At 54.1% G+C, this 14,556-nt stretch overlaps 1 protein-coding gene across 1 annotated transcript; it reads left to right on the forward strand.

Moving 5' to 3' along the window:
- Positions 1-12,887: 12,887 nt before the first annotated feature.
- Positions 12,888-13,998, forward strand: H1-0 (H1.0 linker histone). The gene has a single exon (XM_075553543.1). It carries the CDS (start codon positions 13,190-13,192, stop codon positions 13,772-13,774), a length of 585 nt encoding a protein of 194 aa, XP_075409658.1. The 5' UTR covers positions 12,888-13,189; the 3' UTR covers positions 13,775-13,998.
- The last annotated feature ends 558 nt before the right edge of the window (positions 13,999-14,556 follow it).

Raw genomic sequence — 14,556 nt, forward strand, 5'->3', positions numbered from 1 at the left:
GACATCCCACTGCGTGCGTGTAACGTCACAGAGGACGGGAGATACTGCAGGCACCTGGGAATCCCAGAACGTTTCATTGTGCATCCACAGAGCCTGCACACAGGCCAAAAGGGAGTCACTGGGACAGAAGCAGGGGATAGTGTGTGGCTTCGAACCGGGAAAGGAGTGCATCGAGGTGGTACCCTTTCATCGTTGAGAATGTGGCATGGGGGTGGCAATGGACCTCCTCTGGCTACACCACAGAGAAGGCAAGTCCAACTCCACACCAGCCCCAGGCTGACGGCCACAGGGCAGAGGACAGACCTGCCTCCACTGTCCAACCTCCTTTACCTTTTCTGGCGCCCACGGTGCCCCCACTGCACCCCACTTTCCCCATGCTTCCGTTGTCTGCTGTTGCAGAGGCTACATGGAACTAACAGATAATGCTCACGATTAAGGGGGGTCCTTAGGGAAGTTAACAGGCTCCTACAAGCCAGGATCAGAGATCATGAAGGATACAGTCATGACGAAGGTCAAGGACTGTAGCCTTCAGGATGGACTACAACTCAACATAAGGATGACCCAAATGCTCCCAACGGGACCAGTGTGACAGCACGATGCATGGAGACAAGGTCGACCTTGTCCAAGACTTCGTCTTGCCTGGATCCACAATCAACGCCCATAGAAGCAGCGCTCAGGAGATCAAAAGACAGATTGCAGTAGGTAACTCTGCTGCACATGAAGAGCAGGGTGTCACTCTGGAGGACTGAGGCGTGCCTCGTCGGAGCCCCGGCATTCGCCATGGCCCCACATGCCTGTGAAAGTTGGACACTGAAAATCGAAGACCGACGAGGAACCAACGCCTTGGATCGCGGTGCTGGAGAAGCAGGTTGAAAGTATCGTGGCCGGCTGGAAGGACACACCGAACTGTCTGGAAAGAAGCACAGCCGGAGCGCTCCTTAGAGGCGAGGATGGTGTGTCCACTGGTCGTCTTCCCAACTGGATTCAGGTGGAATTCCAACCACTTAGGATCCGTTCATTCCTAGTGGTGAAGTGTTGGCCTTCCGTCCTGGCCATCGAGGTCCCGTGGACAGGTTGTCAGGGGAGACCAGTGCCAGGAGAAGGTCGTCATGATTGGAAAAACGGAGGGGCAGCGAACAAGAGGAAGGCCCTCAGGAGATGGATGGACACAGGCACGATTGTGAGGCTGGCGCAGGACCGGCGGTGTTGGGTCCGTGGTGTATCAGGTTGCTGAGGGTCGGAGCCCACTCGATGGAACCTAACAACAATGACGACTGTTTGTGTTTTAGATTTCTGGGACTATTTTTAGGGTGAAGGTTTGAAGAGTTTCTCGGGACAAGAGCTTCAGGGGCTCATCCATCCCCCATAGCTCCTAGAATCCCTGAGAATTTGTTCCACATTTCCCCCACTTTGATCAGGCCTCTTCTTCATAATCTTTGATCAAAATATTCTCAGAATGGTAGCCGGCACCATCCAGTTCTCCTGGTTTCAGGGCCCAGGAGGCAGACAGACGTCCAGGGAAATCGAGACCAATGACCCCAGGCACTACATCACAACTAAGAAGCAGAACAGAAGAACTCCACAGGTTACTAGACCCATTAAACTGGCATGGTCCATGACCCCTAAACTCCTAAACGCAGGCCCCCAATCCCATGAAGTGCGTGCTTGTCCATGACAGCAGTAACTCGTTTTGTCCCCTTGGTCATTCATCGTTGTAGATGTGTCTTTTACACACACGGCCACTGAGCTCATTCTGACTCACGGTGGCCCGAGAGATGAGTGTGGAACTGCCCCTGCGGGGCTCTGAGACTGTAAGTCTCGATAGGAGTAGAAACCCTCATCTTTCTCCCACGGAGCAGCGGATGGTTTCAAACTGCTGAACTTGCGGCGAGCAGCCCAGCGCTCATCCCACAGCACCACCAGGGCTCCTCATCTATCGCACCCTTGTTGCCAACCCAGCTTTGTACAGGTGTACAACTCACTGGCAGCAAATGCCTTACCTGGCTCTGCAGCCCTTCCTGCATCCGCGTGAGTTTTCACCAAGAGCAATAACCTACATCTTCGTCCTCCCTCTCGCCCCGGTTACTACGGAATTATCTTCGGTTCCTATACACTTGCTGGTTCTTGTCTTTTTATATAATGAAAGTTCTGTCTTTAAAGTATCGAAGACGTGGAGGCTCACTCGTAAAGTAAAGTTAAAAACACTTTAGAAATGTGTAAAGTAAAAAGTCCACCTCTTCCTCAGGATCCAATTCCACCTTTCAGAGATAGCTGTCACTAGTAATGCCCCACATACACACAAGCACACACAACACAACACACTTGCTCAGCCCTGTTCCCCCAGCTTGGAGAAAGGCCACTCAGGGGTGTTATTGTTATTTTTAAATCAGTCGCTCCTGTTTGTCATTGTTAAGAAGCTCAGTGTCTCCCTCTTGAGGTCTCTTCCAGAATGGCCTGAAACTCCCAGGGCCTCGCTCCCTCCAAAGAAAGCCAGTTCTGGGATTGCCTACCGCCCCCAAGCTCTGGGCTCAGCCCTCCATCCCTGATGCTCAAGTGGGTGGCCCAGCAGGGTTCCCAATCCAAGCGACCCCGGCTTCCCAGCCAATGCCAAGCCTCCAGCTCTAACTCTGTCTCCTCCAGAACCTGAAAGTACTTTCGCCTTTTCCAGCAGACCTGGGTCAGGACCACAACAGTGGGTTCTCAATCTCAGGGCAACGGATCCCAGTGACCTGCTGAAGGGCAGGGGCTGGGGTCTCACTTTCCCTGGGACCCCCAGGGCCTGAGAAGAGAGCGATGGAGCTAGCTGCTCCCGTAAGGATTTAGTCTTGGAAACCCCAAGGCTGTTCCCGTCTGTCCTGTCACGAAGGAGGAGTCACGATCGGCTCGCTGGCAGTGGGTTTTCCTAGGTGGGTGCGGGAGCAGCTTAGAGGATTGGTTAAAAGCAGAGTCAGGCTGCCCTGTCTGTCAGAGAGAGCCCTTGACAGCCAAAGGGCCTGTGTTACACCAGACAGACAAACAAACAAGCATTGCTGGGGCCCCTGGTGACCCCCGTGTGTATCTCCATAAATGTTTTTTCAAGTCCACCACTTTTCAGATACATGTGGCCAGGCCTTTCTTCTGAGGCACCCGGTGGATTTGAACCGTCAACCTTGCAATTAGCAGTCAAATGCTCAGCGGTGTGTGTCACCCAGAGACTCTTGTCTTACATTAATTAATTACCACCCAGCAGTAGAGCCTTTCGTACCGGGTATGGCACATAATATCTGCTCAATGATCATGAACTCATTAAATAGATTAAGAAAAAAAAAAAAACCAAACCCACTGCCATCAGGTTGATTCCAATTCATAGCGACCCTACAGGGCAGAGCAGAACCTCCCCTTTGGGTTCACGAGGCAGTTAACCTTTATGAGAGCAGAAAGCCTCGTCGTTTGCAATTATTCTAGCCCAATGTAAGTAGCAATAGCAGACATCAAACCACTGCAGCCGAGTCAGTTCTGGCTCATAGCGACCCTATTGGGCTCTCTAGGGCTTCGGGGTCTATGCATCTGTGTGGAAGCAGACAGCCTCATCTTTCTCCTCGAGGGTCGTTGGTGGGTTTGAAGCCTTCCCCACAGTTCCCTCCAGCCCACGGCCAAGTCTCTAGCTCATCCGCCTGAACGTTTCTTCCTTTATCTGTCTGTCTTGCCACCGCCATCATCCACTCTTTCGTCCAGGGCTCCCCACCTTGGCTGAGGGGCTGGGGTCCCTTCCGATGGTCATTTCACCCATCTCCTCCCCAACCTGCCATCCACGTCACAGGGAAGATGTGTTTGTAAGCCCAGTTTGGAATTGCAGATTGCTTCCCACAGGCAGGGGCCCAGCTAGAGAGGACGGGTCACCACAGCATTGTTGCCAAACAGCAAGCAGAACCCCTCAAGTACTCACCAAGAGGAGGGTAGGAGTGTCGCGGAGTGGCCTGTCCCCGTTAGCTTCGCTGCAGTCACTGAAATACCATAAGGAGGTGGTTTTGCCAAACAGAAATGTCCTTTCTCGAAGATTGGTGGTGGTGGTGGTGGCTGCCATGGAGTCAGTTCCGACTCATAGCAACCCTGTGTACAACAGAACCTAACACAGCCCAGTCCTGGGCCTGCCTCACAGCACCTGTAATGTTTGAGCTCATTGCTGCAGCCACTGTGTCAGTGCATCTGGTCCGGGGTCGTCCTCCACCCGCTCCCCTCTCCCCACTTTACCAAGCAGGAGTCCTTTTCCAGGGACTGGTCTCTCCTGATTAACGTGTCCAAAGTCCAGGAGGTGAAGTCTTGCCATCCTTATCTCTAAAGGGCATTCTGGCTGGTTTGCTTCCAAGACCAATTTGTTCGTTCTTTTTGGCAGTCCACGGTACTTTTTATCTTCTCCACCAGCACCACAATCCAAATGCACCGATTCTTTATTCAGTGGCCAACTTTCATGTGCATAGGAGGCGATGGAAAATACTGACTTGGGGCCAGTGCACCTCAGTATTCAAGGTCATGCTCTTGCTTTTCAACACTTTCAAAAGGTCTCGTGCAGCCCTTGCCCAATGCACTATGTCTTCTGATCTCTTGACTACTGCTTCCCTGGGCATGGATGGCGGAAGCAAGACCAAAATCCTTGACAACTTCAGTCTTTATCATGACGTTAAACTGCTAATCCAGTTGTGAGGATTTTCGTTTCCTTTACAATAAGTAGGGAGCCCTGGTGGCATAGGGGGCTGTGAGTTGGACTGCTAACTGCAAGGTCAGTAGTTCCAGACCACCCGCTGCTCCATGGGAGAAAAATGAGGCTTTCTATCCCCGTAAAGAGCTAAAGTCTTCAAAAATTCTCAGGGAAGTTCCACTCTGTCCTCTAGGCGCGCTAGGAGTCTGAATGGGTTGATGGCAGTGGGTTAGGTCTTTGAGCTTGGGTTACATTGAGTTGGAATCCGTGTTAAAGGCCGTAAGCTCCCAATAAAAGGATTAATTTTAAAATAATAGTAATAAAAGAAAATGAGACTCGACTAAAACAAAAAGCTGCCGCAATCCTTGATCTTCATCAGCAAGTGCTTCAAGTCCTCCTTGTTTCCGGCAGGTAGGAGTCCAGCCTTCAGGATGGATTTCAACTCAATGTAAAGATCACAATCCTCCCACTGGACCAATCATCGGACGGACCACAGTGATAGATGGAGAATAGGTTGAACTTGTCACAGATTTTGTCTTGCTTGGCTCCACAAGCGATGCTTGCGGAAGCAGCAGTGAAGAGCTCAAAAGATGAGTTGCATGAGGTATATCTGCTCACAAGGCCTCTTTGGAGCGTTGAAAAGCAAGGAGGTTACTTGGGAAACTAAGGTGCGCCTGACCCAAGCCACGGTATTCTCCATCGCTTCATAGGCATGTGCAAGTGGGGCGTTGAATCAGGAAGACTGAAGAGGAATCGGTGCATTGGAATTGTGCTGGAGAAGAATACTGGAAGACCAGGGGCTGCTAAAAGGACAAATCCATCTGTCTTGGAAGAAGTACTGCCAGAGTGCTCCTTAGAGACAAGGAGGGCGAGACTTGGCCTTATATGTTTTATTTGTTTGTTTGCTGTTGTTTTCATAATAATTGTATTGATCTATCTTACTCGTTCCAATATATCCTTTCCCTTCCTATACAGTTCTGTTGCTCAATCCCATGGGATGGGGCTCTACCATCATCAATGCCAGCAACACCCTTTCCCCATTTCCCACCCCCACTTCCTGCACCCCCATGGAGCCCTTACTCCTCTCCCTGTCTCTGAGCGGTCATCTAGCTTGACCACCATGTAGTCAAGTGATCATGAATGTACAAATGCACATACACAAGCCTGACATGACCAATGAGGCATATTACATACAAACCACAGTAGTAAGAGGAGGAAATCTTAAAGAACTAGAGGAGAGTTAGTGGTTCATCAGTGCCACACCACGCCCTGGATGTATATCCTCCATACCGGGACGCCCTTCCAAGAGGGACTGTCCACTTGTCTTGCTGGTGGACTTCGAGCTCCACTGCATCCAGTCCCTTCAATTGATTGCTTGTTTTTGTACTTCTGATACCTATTCTCATCCATACCTCATGATCACACAGGCGGTGTGCTTCTCCCATGTGGGCTTTGTTGCTTCCTGCTAGATGGCCGTTTGCTTAACTCCAGGTCTTTAAGACCCCAGATGCTACAGCTTTGATAGCTAAGCACCATCAGCTTTCTTCGCCACATTTGCTTATGCACCCATTTTGTCTTCAGCGATCTGTCAGGGGGGTGGGTGCCATCCAGTGCCACTTTATTAGAACAAACCATTCTTATACTAAGGTAAGATTTAAGTAGAGGCCCAAAGTCCATCTGCTTCCTTGTTGGATTTACATATATATACATAAACAAATATACATATCCATATATGTATGTATACACACACATATAGTTTTGTTTTTGTTTTTCCTCCTACCCCACGATTATGCTCGTCTGCCATTCACCTCTCAGTCATTCCTCTCAGATACAATTCCATTGCTCAAACACACCCAGAAAAGCTGCACCCTACTTGAGGTCCATTTTACTATTCCCTGTTGGCTCCCTGCTCAGCTCCCCCACCTTCTCCCCTCCCATGTCCCTAGGAACTGTCAGTCCCGCTGCTGTCCCCATAAGACTGCCCATATAAATCAACACCAACAAACTAACCGAAAATGGGCTTATATATTTAGGACCTGTTGTCAGGAGAGCCCGGTCCCTGGAGAAGGACATGATGCGTGGTAAAGTGGAGGGGCGGCGACAAAGGAGAAGGCTCTCAGGAGATGGACGGACACAGTGATAATGGGCTCAGGCACAGGAACGATTGCGAGGACGGCGCAGGACCGGGCGGGGTTTTGTTCTGTTGTGCACAGGGTCGCTATGGGTCAGAGCCGACTCGATAGCACCTAACCACCACCACCTCAAGCATATTCATGATCTGACTTGTGCACGGAGACTCTGGAGAGTCCACTCAGAAGAAAATCAGACATTGAAACCCCTCTGAGCACACAGCTCAGGCACACACGGGTCCTGTGAGCCTGCAGGACGCAGCAGTAACTGTGTGGTCTGGGTTTATGGACTGGGCTGGGATGTTCTCTGAATAGACAATTACTCTTTGATCTAAAGCTCTTTCTTACACACATGTGCGTCTCTCTGGATCTGTTTCTCTAGTCAACCTGGACTCACACACCATCCCTAAGTGTTGGAAGCTCTCTTGCGGATCGTCTGGGTCACATGGCTTCATCTTCCAGATGAGAGTCACTGCCATTCCCCAGGCACAGACAATGGCTCCACTCCCGTGGACAGCTGTACTTGACGTGCTAGGCCACTCACGTCCGCCCCGTCCTCACAGTCTGAAGGATGGTCCTCCTCCGTGGGAGGCCCTCCTCCTTAAGTCCTCTGCTGGTTCCTTTCTTCATCCCCACCTTCTAAGGCTCCAATCCTGTTCTTCCTGTCTCTCTCAGCCCCTTGGTGACTGCATCCCGCTCTCGCTCACAGCTCCCACGACGTGGCACCCACGCCCCTGTCCAGACTCCGGCTTTCTCGGTCCTTCAGCAGAACCAGCAATCATCCGTGGTTTCCCCAGTCCAGTCCACGGCCCCCACTTCTTGGTGTTCAGACCAAACTCTTGGGATCACCCTGTGGCATCTCAGACCCCCCCATCAGGAATCCCTAGGGGGCATGGTGGAGGGGGGACTCATTTCATAGACACCTAGGACCTGATTGCTTCTCATCACCTCCACTGCCATCACCTGGATCACTACACCTGTGCCCAATCCTGCTCTGTCCCAATCTGCAGCCTTGCCTGCACACAGCATCTAGAGTGGACTTGTGAGTCAGACCACATCCCCAGCCCACCCACAGCTCAGAACCCTCCCACGGCTCCCATCTCATGCAGAGTCAAAGCCAAAGTCCCCACAATGATTCACAAAACCCACACGAACTGCCCCTTAATTGTTTTCTCCTTGTCCCCTTAGGAACTCTTTCCTCTTGATGTCCCTTCTTGGGTCAGTCACATGATCTGTGTCTGCCTCAAGGGCTCAGTATGGAGCTTGTTCTCCGGGCTGGGAACAGAGTTCCTCCAAAAGTTTTCCTCTCCCAACCCCTTCAAATCTGTGCTCCCATGCCAGCTGCTTAATGAGATGGTGGTCTCTGCCGGGGCTTCTTAAAATGGTGTGCTAGTGATGTCATCATCGTTTGTCAACTTGAGGATTAAGAGTCTCGGGGTGGAGTCTAGCCTGTCAATCAGATTATAGTCAATGAGGCTTCGGTGTGGCCATGGCCTTCTCCCAAGGATTCTGGGAACTCCTGGATTTTTCTCCTTGGAGGTGGGAGACACTTTCTCTGCTCGAGAGACGCTTTACTGACAAGACAGGTGGCACTAAACTGATAGACTCCGTGCCCTGGGAACTGGGGGAGCCATCTGGAGACCCCTGGAAGCGCTGAGATGCTTACAATGCCACTGAACCCACAAGATTTTTACCCACTGACCTGTGATCTTCCTGCATTCAGTGTCACTGCATGTTTTTCGTGAGTCTGAAGAGGACTTTATAGATTAGTATCGGACATATGGGCTAATATAGGACTTATAGACTTGATCTAGACTGGGATGGGATGTTTTCTCAATATTCAACTGCTCTTATCTATACAACTCTTTCTTAATCACATGACTGTCTATGAATTTGTTTCTCTAGTCTAGCCCAAACTAACACAAATGGTAAACCACCTCCTGTCTGCCCTGTATTCTTTGTTTAGGCTTTCAGTATTTGAAAATGCTTCCAAGCTGTGCACAACTGAACCAATAGCTGACAGCATGATCAATGGAGACAAGGTGGAAGGTGTCAAGGATTTGTCTTATTTAGATCCACAATCAATGCTCATGGAAGCAGCAGTCAAGGGAGCAATAGTCATCTTGATTAGGTCCATCTGCTGCCCAAGACCTCTTCAGAGCACTGCAGAGCAAGGATGTGTTTCTGAGGACTAAGGGGCCCCTGACCCGAGCCCTGCTATTCTCCATGGCATCATCTGCATGTGAACGTTGGACAGTGACTAAGGAAGACCGAAGAGGAACCGGTGCATTTGGATTGTGGTGCTGGAGAAGTACCATGGACCGCTCAAAGGACAAACCCATCTGCCTTGGAAGAAGTAAGGTCAGAGTGCTCGTTAGAGGCAAGGATGGCAAGACCGCATCTTAGACACTTTGGATATATTGTCAGGAGAGCCCAGTCCCTGGAGAAGGACATCGTGCTTGGGAAAGTGGAGGGGTGGCCAAAAAGGGGAAGGCCCCCAGGCGCTGGATTGACACCATGGCTGCATCAGTGGGCACAGGGATAGGAACAATTGAGGATGGCCAGTAACGTTTCCTTCTGGTCTACTTAAGGTTGCTATGGGTCGAAGCCGATTCGACGGCACCTGACCACAACAACATCATCCACTCTGTCTATAACTTTCCTCCCCAAACCAACCAACTCCCAAGCTTGGTGGGAAGTGAGTTCTAACTGCCCTTAATTCCCTCCCCCCAACTCTCTTTTCCCACAGAGAATGGACTCCCGTCTGTTTCTTTCTGGCTTCCCCACGAGGCCAGCCTCTTGTCTGTTTTGTCCAGAGTCCCACAGTCCGGCGTCTACACCAGCACCTGGCACAGGTTAAGTCAGTAAGTGACCCTTCCGAAGCCCTGGGTGGGTGACTGCCTTGTCGGGGTCTCACAAGACTCGGTGGAAAGGGAGGGGCTTGGGCATCAGTCAGCCAATCGCAGACCACCTTGGCTGGCCAATTAGCCTCGGTCAGCCTCCCAGGTGTGGAAGAACGCAGACGTTATGTACTCACGCGCGCGCGCGCGCACACACACACACACACACACACACACACACACACACACACACACACACACACACACACACACACACACACACACACACACACACACCACACCACACCACACCACACCACACACCTTGATCTGCGTGACCCTAGCATTCCAACGAGTCTTACACTTTCCCACCAACCCCAGAGGTGGGTAGGGCACCTATTAAACAAGTTTTTAAAATAAATAAACTGGGTCCTGGAGAACGACAGGGTGAGCCTGGGCCCCTCCCTCGCCGCGCCCAGGGTCCCAGGCTGGGGCGCGGGGTGGGGCTCGGCGCCCGGACTACATTTCCCAGGAGGACTTGCCGCGGCCCCGCGGCTCCCGAGTTTTCCCGGGGCCGGCGAGAGAGGCGGGGAGTTCTGCCGGCGCCCGGAAAGCGGCTCTGCGCTCCATCCAGACCCCAGAGCGGCCGGCGGGGCGCCCGGGAGCCCCCTGACCTCGGCCGGAGCTGCGGGGCGCACCCGTGTCATCCTCACCCCTCTTTGGTTCGCACCCTGCGCCCAAGGCCGGGGACCCTCTTCGGCCGCCCACCCCCACCCCGCCCCACCCCCGACTCCGCCAATCAGCATCGGGGGGCTGGGGGAGCACGAATCTCGCCGTGAAGCGCGAGAAGGGGTGCCGGTAGCGGAAAGCACGGGTCCCTGGATTCCAGGCTTCTGTTCCCGGAGAGAATTCCAGGTGTCTGGGATGAGGGGTCGTGCGGGCTCCTACGTGAACCACCGGCCGGGGGTCGCAGAAGCTCGGGCCCCTCATCCTATCCATCCTTGCAAGCCCCGCGACCTCCCTTACCCACTGCGGGGAAACTAGGGGTGACCCGGCTAGTGGGCACGTGGACCGCCTCCCCTGCCTCAGAAGACCTAGAAACGGGGTGAGGGGGCGGGGCGGGGGGCAGCACTTTGCAGTTTCTTGCTGTGCAAATAAATTATGTTCTTATTGCGTCCTGGGCTTCATTCAGTCCTTTTTCTGACACTGGGGGGACAGGAGGGGGCAAGGGTTGGGGCCACGGGTCGGACAATCATCTCCGGGCTATTTGAACGCCTCCCTGGTTCTCCACATATTAGTGGGAACCCAGAGGAAAAAAATTTTTTGTGTGTGTGGAAATAACCCAAACAAACCCATCAGAAGGTTGTGTTTTCAAATCTGGAAACTTCGGGTGACACCCGCTACACGAGCACTCGATCTTTTCAACTAACCTGGCGGCTTGTCATCGCCCGCCTGCGCCACCAAGATAAGCCCAGAAAGAAGGCGTCGGACGCGGTCACCTGCCACACACTCCCTTCGCCCTGATTCCGCCCCCAACCTTTTGGATCAATCCATCCTTTGGTCTGGGGGCAAATCCATTCATTTGCCCTGGTCCCAGACACGCCAAGGTCGTGCCAGAATCCCTCTCTGCCAGTTAAACCCATTCGCCCTCATCTGAACCCCCAATCCCTCTCCGTTCCGCTCCCTCCCCAACATGCCCCGGGTCTGACCGAACCTCCCACCCGACCATCACGTTGGCCGGCTCTGGCACCCTACCCGCAGAGCGTGCTTCAGGTGGATCGAGACCAGACTCTGCGTTTAAGGACTACGGCGAGGGCGGGGACGCAGTGTCTGCGCGCGGGGGAGGTGGGCGCGCGGGGAGCGAGCATCCCAGAATCCCAGCTCCGCGCCCCGCGGGACCCGGTGTGTGCACCGGCCAGCGGTGCCTAAGGAGTCCCGGGAACTCCAGGGTCTTTTCCACTGGGCTTAAGTCCCCTGGGGCCTCAAGGTTCCCTGCAAACCGTGGCGCCCCTCCGCGGGGCTGCCCCCCTCGTCTACACCGGCCAGCAGCTCTGGGGAAGGAGGTACATATTTTAACAGACATCCGCAGCCTCCCGGCAAAATGGCGGTGGTCCCGGCTACGGCTCTCTGAACGACTTGCACATATTTTGAAAATTAGGACCCAAGGCACGCGACCCCCTTTTCAACCCTTCCTGGACTGCCCCACTTCCCCAAGCCCTTAAAATATTCATGACATCTCCTCTTCCCTGGGGCCCCCAGGACTCTGGGGAGAGTCTTCACCGGCAACTCCCCCATTGTGAGCCCACCCCCACTGCCTTCAAGGGTGTCTCAGGAGAGCTGTGCGACCCTCAAGCTGACCTTAGGGACTGGGGGGGCAGCAAGTTCTGTCCCTGTCACCCCAAAACTACCAGAGTGAGGGAGATATAGTTGAATTCCCAATTAGTATATACGAGAGATGTGAGGGTCTGCGAGGAAAGGAGGTGGCCCCAGAGCCTTCTCCCTATCCCCCAGGGGGCTCAGGCTGTACTGGGGGTTCAGGCTCAAATAGGAGCCCCGACACAAAAGTCTGGGGGCGCAGTGGGAAAAAGACTAAGCAGGAGGGGGAAGGGAAAAAGTTTGAAAGTGTCCTTCCAACTCCTCCAGAGAAAGTTTGCTTGGGGCCCCAAGGACAGAGAGGGGCTAGAGGTGTGGGGGGCTCGGTGGCGGGGCGACCCCCGAGAGGTGACCGGTCCCCGGGGGAGCGACCCCTCCCCCCTGTCCCGGCTTGGCCCGGCTGGGAGCCTCCCGGCTCTGGACCGCGTGTGTTAGTTGGGGCCGCTTTCCGGCCGCTCCACCCGGCAGGGGGATCCCGCAGCAATCCAGGAATGGGGTCCCCTGCTAGCCCCGGGAGGGGGCTTTGTTCCAAGGGGGTCCCCGCGCCTGGGCTCCCCAGCTCCGTAGAGCTAGCCCCCCGCAAAGGGGAAATGTGCCGGCGCGCCAGCGGTCCTCGGCGCCGTTAGAGACCTACGGTGGGCGCGGGGGTGGGCTGCTGGGTCAGCGGGACCCCCGGCGGGGGAGCCCAGGGACCCTGGCAGCGGCTCTGGGCGACGGCGGGCCGCGGGAAGGTCCGGGCCGCGGGGAAAGGTGGGATTTGCTCGGCGGAAGAAACACAGATGGCGGCGGCGCAGCGCCATTCCGGGCCGGGAGCAGGCAGCCAGCAGCCCTGTCCTCACCGCGGTCCGCCCGCCGCTGCTAAATACCCGGATGCGCCGCCCGAGCGCCAGACGCGGCGCTGGAAAAAAAGGAAGCGGAGGAGGCAGAGCCGGTCACCGGGGACGAGCGACGGAGCACCCGCGCTGGGCCACGCAGACCCGGCCCCGCAGCCTTCCTGCGAGCCGGGGAGCCCCGGCGGAGCCGCGCGGCCCGCGTGTCCCGTGGAGGCGGGCTCCGGGCAGACCTGGTGGTCAGGGACTGAGCCAGCCCGGACTTGACATCACAGCCTCGGCCGACAGCTGTGCCGTTTCAGCCCGCCCCGCTTCTTCAGTAGCAGGATCAGGTGGTCCACCATGACGGAGAACTCGACGTCTGCCCCTGCAGCCAAGCCCAAGAAGGCCAAGGCCTCCAAGAAGTCCACAGACCACCCCAAGTATTCCGACATGATCGTGGCTGCCATCCAGGCAGAGAAGAACAGGGCCGGCTCCTCGCGCCAGTCCATCCAGAAGTACATCAAGAGCCACTACAAGGTGGGTGAGAATGCAGACTCGCAGATCAAGCTGTCCATCAAGCGCCTGGTCACCACCGGGGTCCTTAAGCAGACCAAAGGGGTCGGGGCCTCGGGCTCCTTTCGGCTGGCCAAGAGCGATGAGCCCAAGAGACCAGTGGCCTTCAAGAAGACCAAAAAGGAAGTGAAGAAGGTGGCCACCCCCAAGAAAGCAGCGAAACCGAAGAAGGCTGCTTCCAAAGCCCCCAGTAAGAAACCCAGAGCCACTCCGGCCAAGAAGGCCAAGAAGAAGCCGGTCCCCACACCCAAGAAAGCCAAGAAGCCCAAGACTGTCAAGGCCAAGCCAGTGAAGGCATCCAAGCCCAAGAAGGCCAAATCTGGGAAGCCCAAAGCCAAGTCCAGTGCGAAGAGGTCCGGCAAGAAGAAGTGACAATGAGGCCGTTTTCTGTGGACACTCATTCCCACCTCTTTCCTCTGTAAATACTAACTACCCTCTGGCCCTCTCATCTATAAGCCTTTGCCCCATTCTATCTGACTTGATAAGAGACAGAACTTGAACCCCTCAGAAATGAGGACAAATTGATTTCTTTCTGGAAGCAATCATGCAAGGCCAGCAACAATAAATCTCATCTCTCGATGAGAGTGTACTTAAAATTTTGTTTTGTTACCTTGTTACTAAGCTACTTGGGGGGGGTGTCAGGGTTTGGGTGGGCTGGTGTGTTTCATTTTGTTGGACGATTTGTGTGCTGCGATGGTATATGGCGGGAAGAGAGGAGGGGGGAAGGGGCAGCTTGTTCTGGCTAGCTGCGGGGGCGGGGTATCTAGGAATTGACAGCCTTGTTAGGGGTATTTTTAAAAACTTTTCTTGTGACTTAGTTGGGAGTTTAAATGCAGATCTGCAGATCACTTTTTGCATTCAATAACTTTTCAAAGCTCACAGTGGCTGGTCCTTATCCACCTCTTGTCCATCCCTCCCCATCCCCTTGTAGTACTTTGTCTTCCATTAAGGGGGGGGGTGTCTTTGAGGCAGGTGAGCTTTCTTGGGAGCTGGGCAAGTCTTGAGAAAAATTTGAAGCTTTGGCTGGAGAGAGGATGGGAGCAGCAACCCCCACAGCAAAGGGAATAGACGTGAAGTGTCCGTATCCAGTTTCCTTCCCTATAGCCCCCTATTGTTTAGGGAAGGTAGCAGTCGGCGAGGGGACAGGCGGTGTG

Source organism: Tenrec ecaudatus, chromosome 6 (assembly GCF_050624435.1).
Source record: "Tenrec ecaudatus isolate mTenEca1 chromosome 6, mTenEca1.hap1, whole genome shotgun sequence".
Lineage (NCBI taxonomy): Eukaryota > Metazoa > Chordata > Mammalia > Afrosoricida > Tenrecidae > Tenrec > Tenrec ecaudatus.